At 39.1% G+C, this 25,328-nt stretch overlaps 1 protein-coding gene across 4 annotated transcripts in view; it reads left to right on the top strand.

Moving 5' to 3' along the window:
* The first annotated feature begins 6,140 nt into the window (after nucleotides 1-6,140).
* KIF5B (kinesin family member 5B) overlaps nucleotides 6,141-25,328 on the top strand; it is a 47,265-nt gene continuing 28,077 nt past the window's right edge. For all 4 annotated transcript variants that reach the window (XM_040248048.1, XM_040248049.1, XM_040248046.1 and 1 more), the window contains exons 1-9: nucleotides 6,141-6,704; nucleotides 13,632-13,719; nucleotides 21,041-21,114; nucleotides 22,108-22,212; nucleotides 22,691-22,739; nucleotides 23,255-23,310; nucleotides 23,396-23,483; nucleotides 23,623-23,747; nucleotides 25,048-25,152. In XM_040248048.1, the coding sequence (XP_040103982.1) occupies nucleotides 6,579-6,704; nucleotides 13,632-13,719; nucleotides 21,041-21,114; nucleotides 22,108-22,212; nucleotides 22,691-22,739; nucleotides 23,255-23,310; nucleotides 23,396-23,483; nucleotides 23,623-23,747; nucleotides 25,048-25,152 (816 nt within the window). In that variant the 5' untranslated portion in view covers nucleotides 6,141-6,578. The remainder of the gene's footprint in view (nucleotides 6,705-13,631; nucleotides 13,720-21,040; nucleotides 21,115-22,107; nucleotides 22,213-22,690; nucleotides 22,740-23,254; nucleotides 23,311-23,395; nucleotides 23,484-23,622; nucleotides 23,748-25,047; nucleotides 25,153-25,328) is intronic.

The raw sequence follows: 25,328 nt of genomic DNA, 5'->3' as shown, positions 1-25,328 counted from the left end.
AAAATTATGTCTATATACATATATAACCAACAGAAGAGTTGAAAGTAAAGTTGAGAGAATCTCTCAAAAAGAAGAACAAAAACCAAGGAAATGGAAAATAGGAAAGAAAAGAGAAGTATAGATGAAATGATACTAAAAACATGCCTGGAAGAAAAATGGAGATCATGCGCAAATGATCAGGCTCAGGAAGAATCAGACTTCTCCACCACAACAGGAGCTAGAAGACAGTGGACAAATGCCTTCAAACTGTCAAGAGTAGCTTTTTTCTTCCAATGAAGATTTGGAATGCATCATCAGCAAACACCTGGGGAAAAATAAGGCAATTATTAACTCCAGGAACAACAAAAAGTTGTATAAGACAGGAAATGTAATAATGGTATACTACATGTCTAAGCTGTGAATAATGATTACTTCGAATGTAAACATGGCCTACTAATTTTAAAATGGTGACAAATACATTGGAAAGATGAAAAGGAAGAAAATGTGTGTGTTGATTCTGATGAAGGGCAGTGTAAAGGAGTTAGAACTTCATTTAATAATAAAAAATAATAAACCAATAAACAACAGTAAAAGAATGTTATTTAGAAATATGAAGGGATTATCATACAAAGTAAGCCAAAGACAAATATCGTATGATATCACTTGTATGTAGAGTCTTAAAAAAAGATACGAATGAACTTACTTGTAAAACAGAGACTCACAGATATAGAAAACAAACTTAAAGTTACCAAAGGGGAAAGGGAGGGAGGAAGGTTAAATTAGGAGTTTGGAATTAACATATACACACAGTTCAGTTCAGTCGCTCAGTTGTGTCCGAGTCTTTGTGACCTCATGAATTGCAGCACGCCAGGCCTCCCTGTCCATCACCAACTCCTGGAGTTCACTCAAACTTACTTCCATCGACTTGGTGATGCCATCTAGTCATCTCATCCTCTGTTGAACCCTTCTCCTCCTGCCCCCAATCCCTCCCAGCATCAGAGTCTTTTCCAATGAGTCAACTCTTCACATGAGGTGTCCAAAGTACTGGAGTTTCAGCTTTAGCATCAGTCCTTCCAAAGAAATCCCAGGGCTGATCTCCTTCAGAATGGACTGGTTGGATCTCCTTGCAGTCCAAGAGACTCTCAAGAGTCTTCTTCAACACCACACTTCAAAAGCATCAATTCTTCGGCGCTCAGCTTTCTTCACAGTCCAACTCTCACATCCATACATGACCACTGGAAAAACCATAGCCTTGACTAGACGGACCTATATATATAAAATAGATAACCAATAACCAACAAGCATCTACTGTAAACACAGGGTATTATTGAGTACAAAATACTCAATATTTAGTAATACTGTATAAGGTGAAAGAATCTAGTTCCCTGATCAGGGATTGAACCCAGGCGCCTGCACTGGGAGCATGGAGGCTTAGCCACTGGACCACCAGGGAAATCCCAGGAATAGGTATGTGTTTGTTTCATTAAATAAGAAACAAACTTTCCAATTGTTCAGTCACTAACTTGTGTCTGACTCTGACACCCCATGGACTGCAGCACACCAGCCTTCCCTGTCCTTCACTATCTCCCAGAATTTGCTCAAACTCATGTCCATTGACTCAGTGATGCCTTCCAACCATCTCATCCTCTGTCCTGTCCGTCTCCTCCTGCCCTCACTCTTTCCCAGCATCAGGGTCTTTTCCAATTAATCAGTTCTTTGCATCAGGTGGCCCAAGTATTGGAGCTCCAGCTTTAGCATCAGTCCTTTCAATGAATATTCAGGACTGATTTCCTTTAGGATTGACTGGTTTGATCTCCTTGCTGTCCAAGGGACCCTCAAGAGTCTTCTCCAGCATGTCATAAACAGTGGTTATATTCTCAGACCCCCTCCAACTATTTAAAATTAATCTACAATGTAATCCAACCTAAATGCATCTATTATACATAAGTAATATTTTATAGGACTATTTCCAGGAGATAAATATTAGGTTCCAAGCTGTAGGTAAATACTCCAGTTATCTTTGGCTATATAACAAGTTTTTGAAACTGAGTAGCTTAGGGACTTCCCTGGTAGCCCAGTGATTAAGAATCTGCCTTCCAGTGTGGGATACATGGGTTTGATCCCTGGTTAGGGAGCTAAGATCTCACATACAGTGGGGCAACTGAGCCCATGTACCACAAGTACTGAGTCTGAGGGCCTCAGAGAAACATCCCGCATGATGCAACGAACATCCAGTACAGCCAAAAAAAAAGTACTTTTTAAAAAAGAAATTGAGTAGCCTAAACAATAACCATTTTATTGTGTCTCATGATTTCATGGGTCAGGAATTTGAGCAGGCCTCATCTGGGTGATTCTTCTGCTCCAAGGGTGCCAACTGGGATTACTCACTGGTACTCGACTGCCGAGTGTGCTGGTCTGGACAGTTCAAGGTTCCTCCCTTGTCTGATGCCTGGGTGGGGATGGCTGGAAGGGTGGTATCAGCTGGGTCTATTGACTCTGACATGGTACTCTCTTTGTAATTGGTCTTCTCACGTGACATGTTAAAATTCCTCAAAAGAGTGTTTCAAGAGACCTAAGTGGAAGCTACAAGACTTCTCACCTAGTTTCAGATAGCATGCAGTATCATACGTCTACCACCTTGTACTGGTTCCAAGTGAGTTAAAAGAACTACCAAGATTTAAGAAGAGAGTGGGGACTTCCCTAGTGGTTCAGTGGTTAAGAATCTGCCTTGTAATGCAGGAGACTTGTATTCAATCCCTGGTCTGGGAACTAAGATCCTGCCTGCTGCAGGGCAACTAAGCCCACATGCCACAACTAGAGAGTCTGTTCACCACAACGAAAGATCCCCATGATGCAACAAAGATCCTGAGTGCTGCAACTGCAGACCTGAGATCCCTTGGAGGAGGGCATGGCAACCCACTCCAGTGTTCTTGCCTGGAGAATCCCATGGACAGGGGAGCCTGGTGGGCTACGGTCTACAGGATTGCACAGTGAGACATGACTGAACAACTTAGCACACATGCACAGCCAAATAAATAAGTAAATAGATAAGAAAACATTCAAGGAAAGTGGCTGCACAACGAGATACAAGTAGGCATGGGTCACTAGAGCACCATCTTTGGAGGCTACCTCCACAATGGAGATTTAATGTTCTAAATCTGTATAGGTGAAATACCTCTCACATTTTCATAAGGAAAAAAATTATGTTAGTGAGTCTCAAACTGTACTCTTAAGGAAACCTACTTTCTCACTGCTCATGTCGAATAATGTTGATCTTTCATATATTTGGAATAAAAACTGAGATGAATCATTTTTTACAAATCAATCTTTTGTTTCCCTATGAAAATATTACTTAAACCATATCATTTGATATTCCTCACTTGTGTGATGGAACAATTTTTTGAAATATTTTGGTTTTGGGAATTCCCTGGTGGTCCAGTGATTAAAACAGTGTGTTTACTGCCAGGACCCAGGTTCAGGCCCCTTGAGGAACTGTTAATAAGACTCTGCAAGCCACTTTGTGTGGCCAAAAAACAAGAAAAAGAAACATTTTGTTTTTCACATAGCGTTTTTCTCCTTCCTGGTTCTGTGTGGAGTCAGGTTCTTTGCACTCACTCGCCTAGAAGTGGGGTGTGTGTCACATTCGAAAGCAGAAAGCTCTCACAAATACTTCCCTTTCTGGATTTTGCTTTCATAAAGCCTGAGCTTCCAGAATCTGTCATGCACAAAGAGGAAAGAGGGGAGAGTTGAAAGGCGACTAAAGGATGCTGAACAGCAGAGCTTCCCAGAGCTTCCCAGCTTAGCCCTTCCACCCACCTTGTTTCTCTCACCAGACCTGTGAAACCACCTGAGTCACTTTGTATCTTCTACTCCATGGAGCAGTCTGAAAATCACAGCTCTAGAACAATCATTGTTCAGATCTTCTGAGTTGGGGAACAACTGGGAATGGTGGAATGGAAGTTGAGGAACTTCAGGTACACAGACGCCCATGTTTCTCTTCTGTAGGTTTTTTAAAAAGTATTTTAATTGGAGGCTAATTACAATATTGTAGTGGTTTTTGCCATACATTGACATGAATCAGCCATGGGTGTACATATGTCCCCCATCCTGAACCCCCCTCCCACCTCTGATGAAAAAAGCAGTGGAGTTACAGGTGACTGAAACTGTTTAAACCTGGAAGTATGGAAGAATGTTGATGCTGATCATCAAAAACGGAGAGCTGAGTAGTGGCACTCAGTATTAGCAGGGAGTAATTTCATCTTTGGAATACTAATAAATCTGAGGTTAAGGGAAAGCATCCTAAACAAGGTGGCCTGCACACAGCTGGAGAGATGAGAACGTCACTCAGGTGAAAAGCTCAGGGCTATAGAGAAGAGACCCCAGCAGTTGTTGAAGAAGTGAGCTCCAACAGCAAAGAGCAGAAGACTGAGGACAGAACCTTAATGAGATCCTGCTACAAAGGTTGAAAACTGGTGACCCACCGGCTACAACAACCTTTTTCTTTGACTATTGCCTTCTTACTGAAAACGTTGTTCTCTAATATCATAGACTGTCAGAAACTGCCACCCAGAGTTACATCAGTAAGAAGAGAACATTCCATTCTTACCTAAGAGTCTAGGACACAGAGAGGTAGCCTCAATTGATTCTCAAGCCAGGTGCAGAACTGTGGAAAAGGGGTTTCTGGAGACAATACTCCACATCTATCTTAATTTTGTAGTTAAAAGGAAACAAGACTTTTTGGGTCCACTTGTAGTCCAGATCTGGTATCACACAACACCGCTTTGTTGGAACCAATCAAAATACAGATTCATTTAAATTTACCTAAATGCCACAATTTCCCCAAAGCTCTGTAACAACTCCATCCTTTTCTGTGTTTGGTGAGATGTCCCAAGATGCCTGAGGTGTGAACTCTTCCGCCTTTGCTGTGGATCAATAAACCTGAATCTTAGACTCTGGATTCAATTCTGCAGGCATTAGCATGATCAGGGGAGGACAGAGAACAACTGGAGGCTCTCACAGTACACTCCTTTAGGATTGATTGGTTTGATCTCCTTGCTGTCCAGCAGACTCTCAAGAGTCTTCTCCAGTCAATCCTAAAGGAAATCAACCCTGAATATTCACTGGAAGGACTAAAGCTGAAACTCTAATATTTTGGCCACTTGATGTGACGAGCTGACTCATTGGAAAAGACCCTGATGCTGGAAAAGATTGAGGGCAGAAGGAGAAGGTAGCGACAGAGGATGAGATGGTTGGACAGCATTACTGATTCATTGGACATCAGTTTGAGCAAACTCCAGGAGATAGTGAAGGACAGGGAAGGCTGGTGTGCTTCAGACTGTGGGGCTGCAGAGTCCCACACGACTTAACGACTAAGCAACAACAAAAGTACACGCCTCTATTTTTTTTTTAATTGTTTTTTTTTTTAATTTTTGGCCACACTGCAGCAGCATGCTGGGTGGGATCTTAGTTTCTCCACGTGGGATGGAACCCCTGCCCCCTGCATTGCAAGGCGGATTCTTAGCTACTGGAGCACTAGGTAGGTCCTACACTCTTCCATTTTACGAACAAAAATCGGGGACTAGGATTAGCGGTCTTAGTTGTCTTTGCAGTTTTTCTGTCTTCACACTCCAGATGTGGAGACTGATGAGTTCCACAGGATTATTAACGGAGTCATTGGGACCGCCAGTTCCCCGGGGGTCTTCTCCCACCTTACCCTACTGTTACACTTTTCTTCAGAACCTTCTAGTCCTCAGACGAAACTTCCTTTTTCTTATTCCTGTCCCCCAACCCCCTCTCTTAGGAATGAGCAACCGCTTGAACCATAAGCCACGTCCCGCCCTTCATTCAAATCTTCCTTTTTCTGGCAAAGCGCTCTAAAAAGGTGGGCTAGAAATCAATGTATCGCCAGACAAAACAGAAAGCGAACACGTCCTAACAGGAATATAGTTTTTCACTTAAACTACAACGTCAAGCACTTTTAACAAGGTCCCGTGTCCTCTACAGAAGAAAACGTTACAGCACCACTTAACTCCGTGGAATCCTCTGCGGGGTCGATAGCTCACTGTGCGCTTGCGCGTCCGGTAACCTGGCCCTGCAACCCCGGCGTGGAGCAGCGGCGCGGCCGCGGATTGGTCGCCGGGGCGCCGGTCCGCCGCGCGTGCGCAGTTCTCCGTCCGCGCCGCCCATCCCGCCGCCAGTCCGGCCTCAGGAGTGATCGGGCTGCAGCCGGCGAGCCGGCGAGCCGACAGCCGGGCAGGCTGAAGGTGGGCTCGGCCTGCTGTCTCCTAGGAAGAAAAGGGGGCTCGCGCTCCCGGTCTCCGGTATCCCTCAGCCCAGCAACCTGCCCCGCCAGTCAAGGGAGAAGCTGAGGAGGCCCCGCCGCCGCCATGGCTGCCATGATGGGTCGGAAGTGAGCCTGTGGGTGACCGTGCCGGCCCGGGCGCTGCCGCCCAGGTCCCGGCCGCCCCGCGGGTGAAGCGCGACGCCGCGGACCGCGGGCCCTCGGCCTTCGCCACGCTAGCCCCCTCGGCTCGGCCTACTTCCTCCAAGACTGAGCGGCTGGGAGTGGCTCCCGGCCTCCGGCCCCGGCAGCCGGGAAGATGGCGGACCCGGCCGAGTGCAACATCAAAGTGATGTGTCGCTTCAGACCGCTCAACGAGTCGGAGGTGAACCGCGGCGATAAGTACATCGCCAAGTTTCAGGGAGAAGACACGGTCATGATCGCGGTGAGTGCCCCTGCCCCCACCCAGGCTCCCTCCTTCGAGCCCGGCCGCCCCGGGAGCTGAGAGAAGTGGGGAGTGAGCGGACAGCGAGCTTTGGGGCGCCCCAGCCTCCCCAGGGGGATCCGACGGCCCAGGGGAGGGGCTCGGCGCCTCGTCGGGTGCTCCGGGGTCGCCCCACCCCGGTCTGCAGCGCCGGGGACGGGAGGCACCCGCCCTGGGTCCCGGGCACTCCCCTACCTGGGGCGCGGGTGGAGCCGTCGGGGAACCAGTTGAGTGCTCGTTCGCCGGCTTTCTGTGCGCCTGCAGGTTCTGATGTAGATGCAGTCGGTGTGTCGGACCCCCTTCCCCTCAGATTTATCATTCATAAAATAAATCAGAGTTCGGCCGAGAACGTTGGGATCTGCCTTACCGAACTTTAAATAGTAATGATATTTAGTCTTAAATCTTTAATGTGCGTTAGGCCGTCTTGTTTCCTCCGTGGAGAAGGAAAACCATAACTAACAGTCGCAGTTATGCTGGTACCTTCAGTGTTCACACAACCCGCTTTTTGAGTTTACAGTCACAAATGGCGAATCCAGGGCTGTAAAAAGTAAGTTTTCTTTTGAAATCGAAGCGCTCGATTTTGTCTCATCCACCAACGGATCTCGCCGATCAACGTTGGGTTAAATGGGGTAGCACTCCGGGAAAGTGTGTTAACTTTTCGTGTGTATATCAAAATATTATAAAAGCAAACTTTTAAAATATATATAAAATTTGATCAGTAAACTAGATTTCTTGTTAGTATCAGATTCCTACTTCTACAATTAGGATCTGCCTTGAAGAAAAATGACTTCGATAATCACAAAGATGATGAGATAATGTCTTTTGTAACGTGAAACATAACGTGAAAGGTCTTGAAAATAATTCCCAATTCAAGGAGATTAAAATGGAGAGTAAGATAACTGCCTACAGAACAGTGAACTCTGACAGAAAATTAAATTCCTCTTTCTTGCTGATGCCATCTTTCTACATTGCTATCACGCCCCCCAATTTTAGTGTTAACTTTTTCGCTTTTCCATTTAGCATAAGTTTAAATATCTTAATGTAGAAGTGGGACAGAAGTATCACAGGAGATAGAACATTGAAGGTTAGAAGCATTGACATGTAAGACAGAACTCAAGTTCCTTGAATTTTTATGTGAAAGTTTCCAAGTTCCGCTCTAGAAGATTAATGTCATAGCTCCACATTGCTTGGGAGGGTTTTGGCAAACAAGTCATTAGGTTCCTAATAACTGCCAGCTCTTACTGTGTGAAGACTGTCAGGCTGGTTCTTTGTTAACAAATCCACAGAAAAACCCTTGCTATACATGACATCATGGAGAAGCCAAGAAGTTATGCACAAAACTAATCATCCTTTTCCTTCAGGATGAGATATTTCACATGATTTTGGAGGATGCTCACTAGGCCTGGGTTGTTAGTTGGCCAACACTAGTAGGCTATTAGTTTCTCATAGGATTTTTGTGATTACTCAGCCTCTACAGTGGTTGACATAACCAAGCTATTTTCCTTTCAGATTTATGTTAAGGCTGTTTTATTTCTTCAGATTTTTTGGGGGGTGTGGGTATTTACACAAACCTATAGTATTATGAAAATTTATTTGTTGTAACGGTAAGATTTAGGATTCACAAAATATTTTATGGTTAGGTTAGAAGACAGCCTTCTATTGCAGGCCAAATATGACATAAGATATAAACAATTACCACAGGAAGCACACATTTATTTTAGGTTGTTTCCTTTGGATAAAGTTATTTTAAGTTCCTTACTTAGGTTTCCTTAGTAATTAAGTCAATTCAAGTGGTGATATTAAACATCATGGACAAGTAATCTAGTCATAAATCAGTAATGTACAGTTACTTGGCCTTTAGATAAACTGGTAGGCGTTTTAGTCTTTTCGGGTTTTTATTTTTTTGTTTTTAAGTATAAGCAGAAGTATATGACAACTGGGTGTGATATAGCTTTAGAAAATGTAAGGCAACATGTTAGTTCATTACTTTCAGAACCCAGTCTTTTGCATATAGAAGTCATTAATTACTCTGAGATCTCTTTTAAAAAAAAATTTTTAAGTGCATTCTTTAATTTTTTCTTTTAAAGTTGTCTGAGAATTTGTAACGGCAGCTAGAAGTGGAAATAGAAACCTCTAGGTAAAGTCACCTCTTGTTTTTTCTTCATTTTACTGGATACCCACCCTGATTCAAAGTAAATAGATTAAGAAGGAATTGCTGCAGTGCAGCATTTAAAATTAAATTGTCTGAAGTAATTTAAAAACATTTTGTACATAGCGTTCTGGTTAAATCAAAATTTAAAAAATAAGTATTTTAGAGTGTTACTGAATTGTAAGTATAATCAGTACTCAAAAGGAAGGTAATTTTTTAGGATTCTGATTTTCATCTAAGTTTAGTATCCAATATATTGTCCAAACTTTTTTCCTGTTACTCATGTAGTCAGTGATTTTAATGTGATGTGACCCCATGGCTGTGTAATCTTGCAGTGTTTTTCTGTGCTTTGCAGCCTTTGTACAGATATATGTGTGTGTATATATATATATATTTGGTAATTAAATGCTCAGTGAAGTGCTATACATATCACATATTGAATGAAATAGAAATGTGTTATTTTTTGAAGATCTTTGACAGTGATATGGTAAAACTATTTGCTTTAGATAAGCAAACTTGTGATCCACAAAAACTGGGGCACAAGGGAAACGCCTTCTGTAGTTCAAAGGAGCCAGCTGAAAACACTGAATAAAAGAAATCAATAAGAAAAGTTATTCTTTCATCTGTTTATGCATCATAAAAGTGGAACATGCATACTTGCATCAAGTATCTTTACTAACTATCATTCCTTATATGGTATACTGTAGAGGCCGCCAGGATCCAAAACGGACTGTTGTGGTTCATTGAAATTAGACCTAGTTCTTACCTCCAGCACAGCACAGTTTCCCCTTTCAAATGAATGATGATTTAATGTTCGATCCTGATTACCTTATATATGAAAATTGAAAAAAGGAGCCATCATAATATACCTTTACAGTTGCAGAATGTTAGCCCACAATCAGTGTCTAACTAAGGAAAATCTAATATGATGTAATCCCATGTGATCTGAAAATCACTATTCAGAATTCCAGAGAAAGACATATTCCTGCCAGAAGTGTGTCCTTTGTAACCAAATTTGGTGTTCAGCCTGGTCTGTGCAGATTCAGATAGGAACCACTCAACTTAAGGAATCTAAGGTAAATAAACATTCCTGTTTGGTTTTGTCTCCTTGAAGCCTAAGTTAGATGTGAATACATCTTGTGTGTTGGAGTATTTTTGAAGATACACATTTTTAAAGGCTGCATAATGTATATTTCAAGACCAAGGGCCAAATTTTTAAAGATATGGATATCCAGATCATGAGTGTTTAATTTATTTGAAAGATTATTAGTTATGGGATGTACCTTTGTTATAGACCATTAGAAATAATTTTCATGTTTCACAAGTCTCATTTTTCATCCAGGAAGCCAGGATTGCATTTGCTTTATTTAAGAAAATTATAATTCAGTTTTGGAATTAAAGTAAGGCTATTTTGTCAACTTAATACTAAGCACTGAAGATAGTTTTTTATTTAACAGTGGTATAACTTCAGACACAATTTAGCCACTAAACCACCAACAATAACTTTAAAAAGTCACTCAATCCCAGCTTTATTATCTTTATATCTGCATGTTCATATTCTTACTCTAATACAGTGGTAGTTTGCATATTTGGTGTGAGGTGATGCCTGAATAAACAGCTGCATAAAGTATCAGCTTTTGAGGCAGACTTTATATTACCTGTTATTTTTGGCATATCTCTTTTTAAATGTTTGTGAGCTTTAGTCGATGTAAAACTGAAGATAGAACTTCAGTGGTGTTTGTTCTTTTTATCATTTAAATGTTTATTTTAATAAAAATAATCATTTGCCTTATTTTGGAAGGATGCAGTTGTCATACTGTTACCTAACTTCTACTGATTAACTTGTTTCTTCAAGCAAAATTAGAATTATTTGTGAATTTGCTAATGGTGGAGGCTGTCTCTGTTTCAATTCAGTTAACATTACTGATCACTTATATTCAGTCCTCCTATATAAGTGCTTAGCTTACTGTTCGAGAATTTATCCAGCCTTCTCCTCTGTTGTTCTTTGTGCCCTACTCTCATACTAATTAAATGTCATTTCTAAAATTGTGTTACTTGCTTACAATATCTCATACCATGTCATCATTTGGTCACTAAGTCATGTCTGACTCTTTGCAACCCCATGGACTCTAGCATGCCAGGATTCCCTGTCCTTCATGATCTGCTGGAATTTGCTCAAACTCTTTTCCACTGAATTGGTGATGCCATCCATCTCATCCTCTGTTTTCTTCTGCTCCTGCCTTCAGTCTTTCCCAACATCAGGGTCTTTTCCAGTGAGTCGCTCTTTGTATCAGGTGGCCAGAGTATTGGAGCTTCAGCATCAGTTCTCATACCTTATAGATTCTAAATAAATGTTTGCTGAGTAAATGAAGAGAGAAAAATACTTTTTTTTTTGATAGAACAAAATATAAGTATAGTTTATTTCTGTTATTTTGTACTTGTGTTTTCAGAATTATCATGAATACATCTTGTGCCATCAGTGAAACAGTAGATTGTCTTTTATTAGCTACACCTGTAGATTTGAATGTCAGTGTCTCGGAATCCTAGCAGGACACTTTATGTGTGTTGTAGCCAAAGAATAATCAGACGTTGAGAAGCCTACATTTAATTGATGCCAAAGGGAGGTCATCTGAGTATATCCTTCAGGAATGCTTTCAGCTGCAGAGAGAAAACAAACAAACAGATGGTGGTTTAAATAAATAAGAGGTTATTTTTCTTACATAGGAAATCTGGAGTTAGACCTTTACTTCTTACTTACTCTGTTACCCTCTGTCATCCTTAGTTATTGACTTGTCATCATCATATCTGTCTTGTTTGCAAGATGGATGCTCCAGTCCCAGACATTCATCCCAGAAAGGAGAAAGGGCAGCTTTGGCTGAAGTGATTCTCAGACACCTCCCAGCAGCCTGTCACTTCATAGTGTCTAGAGCTGGGTCATGTGGCCAGTAGTTACAAGGAGACTCGGGTAGCAAGTGGTTAGTTTCCAGCCTGTCTGGTGGGAGGCCAGAAGGGGAATTGGGAATGGCTTTGGCCTTTAGGGGCTGTTTGTGTCATTGTTAGTGTTATTCCAAGCTTTGGGGAGGGGAATTGTGGGGTATAGTTTCTAAAAACTATGATCTTTTTTAGCTAAGACCCTAGGCAGTATTCTACAAGGTGAAGGATTTTTTCTGGGGTCACGATTGTTTATTTTGGGGCCCAGCTCCCTTCTTTTACTTTAGAAGAGACTAGAGAGCTGGCACGGAGAAGGCAGTGGCACCCCACTCCAGTACTCTTGCCTGGAGAATCCCAGGGAGCCTGGTGGGCTGCCATCTGTGGGGTCGCACAGAGTCGGACACGACTGAAGAGACTTAGCAACAGCAGAGAGCTGGCACACACTTACTTTCAGTTCTGAGAACCCTCATGCTCCCTCACTCATCTTTAGATGCTTACTTTCTCTCTCAGATTACTAATTGTTCCTGCCAGCTTATAAACTTGCTCGGATCTTGCCTATCATAAAACATAGCTTTCTTTGAGCCACAGCTAGATTTCTGTTCAGTTACCTCCTGTTCTTTTTTCACCTCTTTCCAATCTGATCTTTGTTATTGGAGTCTTCAATTTTGCCTTGACCTCTCCACTATGTATGAGATAGTCACTTCCTCGAAAATTCTTCTTTAACTTGCATGGATAGTATACACTCTGATTTTCATTTCATGCCTCTGGCTCCTTCCCAAGCTTTATCAGCTGTGCTCAGATTGTGTTCTTTAGGCCCTTTAAGGGACCCACAAAATCAAAACTATTAAAAATAATGTTAAAATGTGTTAGTTGCCTTTTTAACCATGTTAACATTTGATTTGTGCATCCTTGCACTTGAGATTGAAAAACATCCTTTGGTTTCTTGACTCTCCAAGTTCCTTTCAACCTCAGGATCCTTAAGCATCTTGTTCCCAGTTCCTGGAGTACTTCCCCACACTCACTCTCATGAGTAACATTGACGAGACTGACAGTTGGTGTGCTCTTTATTCTTCGGTTTGCTAACATCCCTTCTCCAGAGTGATTCTCTGCTGTTCTTCTGCCTTCCCCAGTCTCAGGTTCTCCCCTAAGTGCTGTCATACCCTTCTGAAGTACCCCGTTGTGCAGGGTGGAATTCTAGTCACTTAATTATTTGTCTGATATCTGCCCTGCTGTTATTTCCACTAAAGCAGAGAGTGAATCTGTCATGGTCATCCTTGTAGTGTGGTGTCCAGCATAACTGGCATTCCATAAATACTTCAGTGGATGAACAGTTGAAATGCTATTGCACTGCACTGAAAAGCTGAATGGGATAATGGAAGGAAACCTGAACTGAAAGGAGACTTGAGATTGAATTTTAATTTTGTCGTTTACATATTTGGACCTTTCACGATTCTAATTCCTTATCTGCGGGATGAGTTAGTGTTGAAAATAGAATCTGTCTGCCAGAAAAGAGACTCATTAAGTAAAAATCACTCAACAGTATGAGTGCCCACCATAGTAACACTTAATTTCTGTGCTGGGCCTTGGAAATACAACAAAGATTAAGACAGACATACTTGGTTTTGTGGAGTTTATTTAGTGGGTTTGTTCCTGGGCCCTAAGTAAGGACTTTTCCAGAAAGGTTCTAAGTGATGCATCATAGGTATCCTATTTTGAAGGTTAAATATATGGTGATGTCTTTAAAGGAGCTTAGAAATGTCTGTTCACATTTAATTTGTGTAGTTGAAACTTTTGTTTCTGTTTTTTAGTCCAAGCCTTATGCATTTGACCGAGTGTTCCAGTCAAACACATCTCAAGAGCAAGTGTATAATGACTGTGCAAAGAAGATTGTTAAAGGTAAATATATTATACCTTCTAAGTCATCCCAACAGTAAGTCCAGTTTTGTTTGTGATCTCTTCAGTTTACCCAGCTTTCTTTTTTTTTCATTTTACCTTCCCTTTCTTTTTAGTTAGTTGCAGAAGTTCAAATAATAAAAAGTTCAAATATAGTTAAACCCTATTGCTCAAATTTCATGAAATAATTTATGTAATGTTGTACACATATCCTTGGAATATGCAGTTCTATTAAATATTCCCAAGAGAGTTTCTGAGGTAGCTGTTCTAGAAATATAGCAGCATGAGAATGAAGACAAAATCACTAGACAAGTTTCTATACAGTAATAGGAAATGGCAGCCTGTCATTCTCCTGTTACAGTGTTATTCCTTCCCCAGGGACTTGCCCTGTAGTCAAATGAGAGACCCTTGAATTCACCAGAGGTGCCAAAGATGAGAAAAGTGTGTACATTGCTATTAATACCATTAACCTATGCTAAGATATTTTCTAAAAACAGAATCTTAGAGCTGAGAGGGCGTTGTGATTATCTGGATTTATTAATAAACTATTTATAAAAATAAGTGCAGAAATATATCAAAAGGATCTGATGATTAACTATTGCTTTGTGAAATGATTTCTTTTGCTCTTTGACAGCTCTAATTGTTAAAAAATACTTCTCAGATTGAGGCAGCATCTGTCTTCTTGTATTGTTCACGGAGCTAGTGGGATTGGGATTCAGTATCAGGTGGTTAGGTTAGGATTAAGTAGGAACACAGACATTTCATCCAGTAACAGGAGGAAACAGAGTTTATGGGTAGAAGTAGGTCCATACCTGTGATGGAAGGAAAATGTTCATTTCATATTAATTCCATTTTGTCTCTGATACAGGGAACAGAGTTGTTAACAGAGAGGGGGGATGGGTTAGGAAGTGTGAGGAAAAGGTATGAAGTCATCTAGCAGTGTGGAAGTGAATGGATTAGGGAGATGTGGCAAGATTGCCAGGTAGCATTTACAACGCACTTGAGGTTAGCTGCCAGAGAGTTGAGTTTACCCAGTTGTGGGTTTACCCAGTCCCTGTGAGTTTGCCAGGAAGTACACAAGAAGGAGAGGAGGGCAGATGTAGTCAGGAGAGTGATGCTAATGGTGAACTGTGGAATCTAAGCTGGCTGAGGGGGAGAAGGATGCAGGTTGCTAGGGAAGGGGGTGATTTACTATGGGACAGTGAAAAAAGGTGGTAAAATTATAGTCTCAGTGGAGTGAAAGGTTTGTTGAAATCAGGGTAATAGAAGGAGTAAAAGGAAATGAATGCTTGATGCTCAGAAGGCAGTGCACCTGATGCTTGGAAGGCAGTGCAGTTGGTAGTGAAAGGAGTGTGACCATGGACTTGGCATCTAAAGGTGAAAAGGATAAGACCGTGGAGAAAGTTAGGGTAAGGATCTGAGAGGCCAGGACGTCATCTAGTACACGGACATCTAGTAATGGGATCACTCACTACTTATACATGAAACCACCAAGGGTTACAGCAGGAATGGGATCCGTGTGAGATGGTGGACAGGAGGGAGAATTAACTGGGATTCTGTAAACAATTGCAAGAAAGAGGAATAGACAGCATTATCTTTCGTTGTAAGCGTCAAATAGTTTTCCAGATGGATCTCTCTGTCAGGGACGCAATTATGCTACATTCTTTGATTTTGGTGTAGTTTTGTCATCAGTACAGCATAAGATTACTTTATTTTTTTTAATAATATAAAGTTATTGATTCATGAATTCATGGGCAGTTTAAATGTATGAATCATTTTCATATCTGCTCCAGCCAGCATTAGACCCAGTCTGCACTTGAGTATTGTAGATTTTAAAATCTGCATGCAAGCCTTTAAAGTGCAGATTCTGTTCTGTCATTTTAGCTCATAATCCTATTTTGAATTTTGTTCTTACAGTTGTATTACTAGGGATCTAAATTGGCTATCAGCCTGTTTTGATAAATCTGTTACAGTGTCAAGGATACTGAAGGCATTTTTTTTTTAAGGTCATTAAGCACACTGGAGTTTGGAAAGTATTACTATGAATCATTTAAAAATGCTTAATGGACCGTGGTCTTTAGCCTAATCTTCTAAAAATGGAATATGGCTGTTGGTGGTTATTTAATCACACTGGTTATTTAACTAACTTAAAATTCTCTTACCTGTACATTTGTCTAATTCTTAGCTTGGCAACATATCCTCAAAAATATGATGGAAAGCTTGAATCCTTTTTTGAAATCATGGTGCATGACTGGTTTTTCCTCACGTACTAGTTGAGTGACCAAACAGTAAATGAGATTAGTTCAGCCATAGTCTTTCCTTAGTGAAATTTTGGTGTACTTGTCTGCTGTTCCCAGAATCCATCGTTTTTCACTTTTTGAAAATGAGTGTAGTATTTGCAAGTTAGTCATCTTCTTTTACCTCTGTTCTCTGTGACTTTTGTGAAATGTTTGTCCTTGGGATGTAATTCTCTTAAAACTAGATACTTGAGCTCATTTAAAACCATTCTTTGACCATCCTACCCACCTCAATCCCAAACTCCCTCTTAGCAGTGTTTTTTCTGTTCATTTTGCAGATGATGTTGTAGAAAATGGTAATACATATTATATTGTTTACTGACATAGTCATCTCTTTTAGGCATTGCAAGTCTACTCATTCATTATTCTTTTTCTGAACGTTTTAAAAGCTCTCTTTAGGGCCTTAGTTTTTGTTTTTGTAAAATTCGCTTATCCCGGGCTTAACCTTTCTCACATTGTTCTAGTGATTTTATCTCTTTTGTACATTCTCAGTACCTGCTTTCTCAGAACTCTGTGGTCTGTTGTCCTGACATGTAGGATACTTGTTTCTACTACCTTATATTCTATTTCATTACTATTTACAACTCTTAAGATGACTTCATTCTTTTTTTTTTTTTTTTTTAATCTCTGTCCTTTTCCTCAACATTTTGATCCCTTTTACTTTTTACCTTTTACAGAAGATTTCTACTTTACTGTTTGGAACCGAGTTCTGAATGGCAGTTCCCTTCTTAGCAATGTGATTAAGAGCACAGGCTTTGGAATCAGACAAACTGAGGTTGAAGTCTAGGCTTTGCCACTATTTAGCTTTGTGACTTGTGGCAAGTCCCTCAAGCTTTCCAAATCTTTGTTTCCTCTATAATAAGCATAGTGTAAAGATTTAAAAAGATAAAGGTCTTCACTCAGGACCTGGTATGAAGTAAACAATATAACAGATAGCAACTGCTGTTCATTTCCTTTATCCTCTAAGAAAAGAAATTACTTTCTTAGTTCACTCTGAACTAAGGATAATTACTTAGCCACAACTGAACTTGGGATAATTCATAACCTATATAGATACTTTCACTCTATAAAATTAGATTTCAAACAAGTTACAATGGAAGGTTTCTGTCTCTCTGTCCGTGTGCCAGCTTTGTAATTTATAGAAAGATAGCATGGGGCTATGACATTTTCCTTTTATCTTCACCCAGAAACTCTCTACCACTTTGGAGGAGCCTGGTTGTAGTAGCTGGTAGGACTTGTCCTGGACAAGATACAAGTGAGGTGGAGTTTCTAATAAATACATAGATTTAAGGAGAGTGACACGGTCGGGGAGAATGATGAGGTGTGAGAACAGAAAAATCAGTTAAATCATGGCAGGTTGGACTTGGGACACTCATTGGCACACAGATCAAGTAGAGGGCCATGGTTAGAAACTGGTAGGCAGGGATCAACACTCTGTTGGGTGAGCTGGTGTTTCTCCTGAGATGTGGACTCGAGGAGCAAGCTGCCAGGTGTGAGGTGAGAGCAGCTAGTGTTCTCTGTGTCCCTCAGCGTCCACCAGGGTTGCGTTGTTTCATAAATTTACGTATAAGTATTTAGCTTATGTGTAGGGCTATAACCTTTTCCTTTTTGTAGATTCATTAGATAATTTTTTTTTTCTTTTGAACATGGTTTATCCACTTGCATCCTCTTGAGTTCTGAACCTGAGTGATATCTACCCGTTGTTTCCTGGTGTAAAGTAGTTGTCATTTATTTAGCATTTGCTGTTTGCCAGGCATCTTACCAGGCCTCCTCCAACTCCCTAGTTTCCCACCATAGCTTCCTTCCTTGGACTGTCTGCCACTGTATCCATTTTAATTTTTCCAGATGTAGCCTGCCATGTGTTTATTTTGGTTCCTCTGTTCCTTGAGAGTGTAGTGTGGTAGCTAAGAGAGCATGTCTTTGGAGCCAAGACTGGCTAGAATGCCTCCCAGCTCTACCTTACTAGCTGTGGAACTATAGGCCACAGTTTCTCAGTTTTCTCATCTGTAAAATGGGAATAAAATAGTGCCTCGCATAGAGTTTTGTGAGGATTAAATACATTAATACATGAAAGATTATTAGAGCCTCCGGGCTTCTCTGGTGGCTCAGTGGTGAAGAATCCACCTGCCAGTGCAGGAGTTGCAGATTCTGTCCCTGGGGCTGGATGATGCCCTGCAAGAAGGAGGCGGCATCCCTCTCCAATATTCTTAGCTGGGAAATCCCACGGACGAGGAGCATGGTGGACTACAGTCCACGTGTGGCAAAGAGTCAGACGTGATTTAACGACCGAACAGCATAGAACGTGACACATGATGCCTTCAAATGCTAGCAGTGATAATTTTATATGACTTCTAATGCTCGCAGCCTTACCCTGCGCAGACATTTCTGCTGATGAGAAAGCTGAAGTTCAGAGAGATTAAGTGACTTTTATGAGGTTGTAAGCTATTGCCTGACTTGCTAAGTGTGTTTCTCTTGTTTACAAAGTATGAAAGTATTATTTGTCCATAGTTCCACCTCCATCTGTTTCTCACAAGAAAGGCAAAAGTATAGAGGGGCGGGACTCTTCAGAAAGGTGAGAGAGATTCTCTGTTTTAGTGTTAATAATAGTCATTCAACAAGTATTTGACTTCATCCTAAGTGCCAGGCACTGTGCTAGGAGTTAAACAGCCCTGGCCTCAAGGATTTTATAGGCTCATGAGGAAGACAGTGGTCACTATTATGATAAAATGTAGGTGCTACAAGAACACATAGGGTGGGACTCTTACCCGGATTAAAGCCTAAGCTAGTCTCAAGGGTGCACAGGAATAGGAAGGAGAGTGAGGTGTGCTCCCCATACAGATGCCTGTGGGCTAAGACTGTCCACATGTGGAAAGGATCACCCGTGTTGAGGGAAGACATACACTGTTGTATGACTATGATGTTGAACCATCTGAAATGGTCAGATTCAGCCATTTTTTTTTACCAATAAAAACAGTGTGAGGGGAAGGATAATGGGAGATAGAGTTGAAAAGGCAAACAAGAGCCAGTTCCAAAGGTGCCTAATTTTATTGCTTATAGATTCATACTCTGGGGTTTTCAAAGAGAAGAATATTTTATTTGTGTTTGTTAAAGGTCTATACTTTTAAAATATTCATTGTATGTAAATTTTACCTCTGAAGAACAAAACTGCAAAACATTGAGTTCTAGCCAGTGGTATATGCATGCTGGAGTATTTAGATGGAAATGTACTAAAATCTCTGAAATACATTGAATAAATAAAATGGGTGGATGGATACATGATTAAAGCAAACAATAAAACGATAAAATGTTACTGATAGAATCTTAGTACTGATTATAGGGTTGTTCACTGTAAAATTCATTGTTTTTCTGTATGTTTACACTTTTTTATAAAAAACATTGACAAATTACTCTAGAAAGCAAAAGTCAGGAATGGATTTGGAGGTAGGCAGGAAGGGATTATTTTTCTAATTGATAACACTGTTATTACTTTAATGATAGCCTGGTGCCTCTATAAATCAGCTAATCCTGGTTCTATCCCTTGCTCCCAGGACAGAGAGCCTAGATTATAGTTTTCAGTAAACATTTAAAGATTGACTATTCTATAATCTCTGTTATCATATAAAAGATTTAAGCTTTGCTTAAAGTCCCAAATACAAACATACTGCGTACATTATCCTACAAGCCCTCATGTAATATGTTTCACCTAACACATATACTTTTAATATCATATAGACATACGCTATTTATATGATCTTAGGAAAGTCATTTATTCATTCACCTACCAGTATTTATTAAGTAGTTATTGTGGTGCTGGGTAATTGGGTCATAGCATGGATGAACATTCATGTATAGATCTACCAAAATTTTGGAGTTTATCCTTAGATTTTGTGTGAGCGATTAAAAGATCTTTTGCAGAGGGTGTGACATTGATATACAGAGATCAGTTATATATATAAGAAGTAGATTGGAAAGGGTCTAGTGCTTCTTCTTTAGCCCAGACGATTTTGTCTTCAGAATTATTAACAGAAATACTGCAATCTTAATCTGTTTTAACTGTAATTCCTGAAATTATTATGCTTCTCTTCATGAAACTGGAAAGATACTGAATGAAAGTTTCAAATGTTTGAGATCTCTTAAGATCTTCCCAGAGAAGTACTAATACCTTCTTTTTCTTATAAATAAATATTTCTATAGCAAATCTAATATCTAGTTAGTCGTGACCAATGTTGGGACCTTTTTTTTCTTTTTCTTTTTTCTTTTTATAAATAGTCAACTTAAAAAAAGACAAGGATTTGCTTGCTCATTACAAATTTATTTTCCACTGTTACCATCTGCTAGTTTCCAGCAGAGGCCTCAGTTTGTACTTTGGCTTCCTCTAAAATAGTATATGATTTTATAGTACCTTTCTTTTTACGAAAACAAGGAAAAACAGGTTAAAAAGTCCCCAACAAACTGAATCCCCAAAACTGGAAACCAGAAGTCACCTTGCACACTCAAATTCCACCACTACTCCTTAGCCTAGTAAAAGAAGCTACTTAAATGTTAATGGTAGGTCTTGGGGTACACAAAGGGCTAGAAAAAAAAATTGTGTGGTGTTTTTTTTTTAATTCCATAGAAACTCTCTGATAATTGACTTTGAGATGGGACTGGGCTTGTTATATTTTGTATAATGAGGAATATTGTGGATTTTAACCACCTGTAGGCAACTGATCAGTCTTCCTTCTAAAAGCTAGTTCATATCTGTACATAAACTGGCAGAGCATTTTTTTTCCTTTTAGGTCATGCAAAGCTGTAGAATACTGTTGCATTGACATCTAAGATGTACATTGACAGGAGAGATGATTATAAGCAATGGAATTTAAAATTTCTTACTGACAATAGACAGTAATTTGGGCTAAAGAGAAAGGAATTCCTTAGGTGAATCCTCACTAAGAAAATTACTATTATATATTCTTACTAATTTCCCTTAATGGTCTTGCTTAAGGAAAAAAGGCCGCCTGTGTATTAAATCTCTCATTTTCTCATAGATGTACTTGAAGGCTACAATGGAACCATATTTGCATATGGACAAACATCCTCTGGGAAGACACACACAATGGAGGTAATGTTTTTTACTCAGTATTTGGATGTAGTTTGCAGCACATACAGTGTATTCATTCATTATTTGTGACATTTTATCATGCTTAAACAGCTTTATTTACCCTTTACTGCTTTGTCTCATACAAATTATATACGAGTAACATGGTTAGAATCTAATCAATTCCTGAGTTTGAATAGAAATTGTATATATGAAATCATATTGAGCTTTGTTTTATCTACATAACCACAAAATTGTGCATGTCTTAGAATTAAATAAGAATTCTCTGTCACCTTATAATGAGGAATTTTGAAATGTTTAATGTTTATGTGTTTTCAGTTCTATTTGGAGCACTTAGGTTTTTCTTTCTCTCCTTGGTCGTGTCTCTGCATCTGTCTCATTTCCCAACCTCTAGCCAGGTACTTGTCCCTCTTTGATAATAAGGGCTCCAAAATTATCAGCGCTGCTATTAATAATGAATGTAAACCTGCTCAAGCTTTGCTTCTAGAAAACATCCTATAACCTGCCTCTGCTACAGAGTGTCTGCTTTTATCATTTATCTGAGCATTCTAGATATGTAAAGTAAGTGATTGCTTATTTTGGAGTCATATTTATTTTCATCATGTTAAAGTCAGGTAACAAAGACATTGTTAGCACTTGGATGAATTTGACTTGAAGTAGATAGAATGATGCAGATTTAAATGGTGAGCAACTCACAAACATTTTCCTGGAATGTGTTTATTCACAAATTGCATCATCTGAATCTAATGATTAAAGAAAAGGCTAAGATCAATTGGTAACCTGATTAGCGTACATTATTTATATGTAACTTACCAAAATATCTAACAGTTGAGTTGGGTTTTTTTAGGTATTTGTACAGCCACATTTTTTCACCAAAAAAATAGCAACAATTAGAATTCCTATCCTCTCTTGACTATGAATTGTAAATTAAAAGTTTTGATTTTTAATTTGTATGTTATTGTTTATTTAGGAACTCTAGTTTTATTTTCTATTTAGGGTAAACTTCATGATCCAGAAGGCATGGGAATTATTCCAAGAATAGTGCAAGATATTTTTAATTATATTTACTCCATGGATGAAAATTTGGAATTTCATATTAAGGTAAAATATTGGGGAAAGGTGGTATTTTATTTTATATCTAGAATAATTCTGTTCAATATTTTTTCTTTAAAAAATATTTTAAAAATTATGGGCAGGTGTAGTTGAAAGATTATTAGAATTAGTAAACTCAGACCCTTCCTCTGACATAGTAATGGAGTAAGCCAAGTCTTTCTTGCCTTAGCTGCCTCCTCTTTAAGATAAAGGAGTTTGTTTTGGTACAAAGCTCAAAAGTTCTGACTAATTAGACCTAATGAGTCTAATTTTAGATGAAGATACCTAGTGGAAAATGCACTTTAGTTACATAAAAGAGCTGAGTGATTTTAAGGCTTCCCATCAGAATATGAGCTGTAGCTGAGTTGTCCCTGGCACTGGTACCTGGCACTCAGGCTGGAATAAATATTTGATGAATAAGTAAATAAATTACTTTGTAATTTTAAGTGGTTGATTTCCGCCCCCCTTTGTTTTCTCTGCCCTTTAGGTTTCATATTTTGAGATTTATTTGGATAAGATAAGGGACCTGTTAGATGGTAAGTTGAATTCTTGCTCTTCAAGTTACTGTTTTTAGTTGTAAATGTGAGACCATTTCTCAATAACCTAGATGAATCTGACTTGAATTACAGGAAACATTGAAAAATGTTTCTTTCAAAGTTTTAATTGAATCCATTTTATCTTATTTAAAGCATATATTTGTGGGCACTTTATAGGTAGTAATTAGACAATTGGACTGGACTTCCAGAGCCTGAGTCCTGTGCTCTTGTCTTTTCTCAGCTGTCAGACACCTTATCCTTGGCAAACCACAGAACCAGTCTGATTTAGTGTTCTTATTTTCAGAATATGAGTGGCAGAGGTTGGCCTGGACCTAAACTTCTGTATAAGTCTTAGTTCTACAGGCTCTTGATTTTGCAGTGATATTTTCATGTTTTTTTAAGTTCATTGTTATTAGGCTGCATGGGGAGAGAAGCAAGAAACAATTGAATTAACTATTTCACAGCCATTGTTAGCAGTTAGGAAAATGTTAATATTATTTATTTTTCTTTTTCAGTTTCAAAGACCAATCTTTCAGTTCATGAAGATAAAAATCGAGTTCCCTATGTAAAGGTAGGTATAATTCAGAATGTTTAGAAAAGCCCTATAATAATGTTTTTTAAAGGGTGGTGACATTCTTTAAAAATTTATTTTATAGGGATGTACAGAGCGTTTTGTATGTAGTCCAGATGAAGTTATGGACACCATAGATGAAGGAAAATCTAACAGACATGTAGCAGTTACAAGTAAGTGGCATATTTAGTAATACTAGTTAACGCATAGACTGCTTTAAAGTTGATTTTTCTTAGGTGAAATAATGCTTTACAAATTATTAGTAAGGGAAAGCCTTGTTTGTTGATATTTGGTTGTGTGATTTCTTTGTAGATATGAATGAACATAGCTCTAGGAGTCACAGTATATTTCTTATTAATGTAAAACAAGAGAACACGCAAACGGAACAAAAGCTGAGTGGAAAACTTTATCTGGTGGATTTAGCTGGTAGTGAAAAGGTAAAATCTTTATATTCTGATGGAAGCATTTTAAATGAACTTCAGCTCAGATTTGGGCTTATGTATTTTTCATTGTTAAATCTTGAAAATGTGTGTCAAACTGGGTTTGGTAGTATTTTTGAGAGTTATAAGCATTTATGCCAGTGTCTTGTCATTGCAAATTACTGTCATTTAGGCCATAATCCAATTCTGCCAATAAGTGTTATCTTTGACGTAGGTGTATGCTTTATTGATAATGTGTTGAATGTATGTCATTAAGAATTTTACTAGGTATCCTTTTCCTAATTTTTGGTGTCTATTTTATTCACACTGACAAAGACCTCCCTCTAAAAACTGCCCATTAATGAATCCTTTTGGATTTCGCCATACTCCTTTTGGAGGATTATTTAATTATTATATTGTAGTCCTATACAATCTGATTCTGATTTATGTCAAAATCAAAATAAGTTCAGATGTCTTAATACTGACCTATGTGACCTTTTTTTGTTGTTTGTTCTGCTGATTTGTTTTTTCTTCTGATTAAAATAACATACCTGCTCCCTTCTACACAAAAATCTTACACACGTCCTTCAAAGTCTGTCTCTAATTTTGCAAATACTGAGAAGCTGCTTCTTCAGGCATCATTGCTGACATATTATTCTGTTACCTTTATGTATTTTACATTTTTTTAATAGAAGCAAGTTTGCTTATATAAAATTGATATATATAAATTCAGTCTCTCTCTAACCATCACAACATCAACATTGTGCTTTAGTAAATTTTTTAGTTTCGTTTTCCCAGTGCATCAAAGGGGGTTAACAAATTAGTAAGCTGTCAATACAAACCTACATGTAAGTAGGTTAATTTCATGAGCACACCTAAAAATAAAATTTGGTATCTCCTTAATCCCATTTTTGTCATGCAAAAAAACCCAAGGTCTCAGAAGAGTCATACTTGATAAATACTGATAGCTTAGAGTAAATACTGGGGCTTCCCTGGTGTCTCAGCTGGTAAAGAGTCTGCCTGCAATGCGAGAGATGTGGGTTCGATCCTTGGGTGGGGAAGATTCCCCTGGAGAAGGAAAAGGCTACCCACTCCACTACTCTGGCCTGGAGAATTCCATGGACTGTCTAGCCCATGGGGTCACAAAAAGAGTTGGACACAACTGAGTGACTTGCACTACTACTACTAAATACTTGGCAAACAAAGTCTAGAAGCTTTCCCTTTTCTTTTTTACTAGTTATTGATGACCTCTGAACGTTTTAGAAAATTAGAATCACTGAAACAATTTTGTTTTATTCTTTTGCAATCTTATGTATAGGTTAGTAAAACTGGTGCTGAAGGTGCTGTGCTGGATGAAGCTAAGAACATCAACAAGTCCCTTTCTGCTCTTGGAAATGTCATTTCTGCTTTGGCTGAGGGTAGTGTGAGTACACTTGTTTCCTATTTCCCTGTTATCTAATGGGAAGTTAAACATAGATAACATACATACATGTGCATGTGAGTGAGAGGGATTCACTGGATGAATAGGTATAAATAAGTTGTCTTTTAGGGATTTATTTTATAGTATTAGTGTGTATATCCTAATTCCCATTTTAATAA

Source organism: Oryx dammah, unplaced genomic scaffold (genome assembly GCF_014754425.2).
Source record: "Oryx dammah isolate SB20612 unplaced genomic scaffold, SCBI_Odam_1.1 HiC_scaffold_10, whole genome shotgun sequence".
NCBI lineage: Eukaryota > Metazoa > Chordata > Mammalia > Artiodactyla > Bovidae > Oryx > Oryx dammah.
The sequence above is the reverse complement of the archived record's forward strand: the minus strand, read 5'-3'. Positions and strand labels throughout refer to the sequence as shown.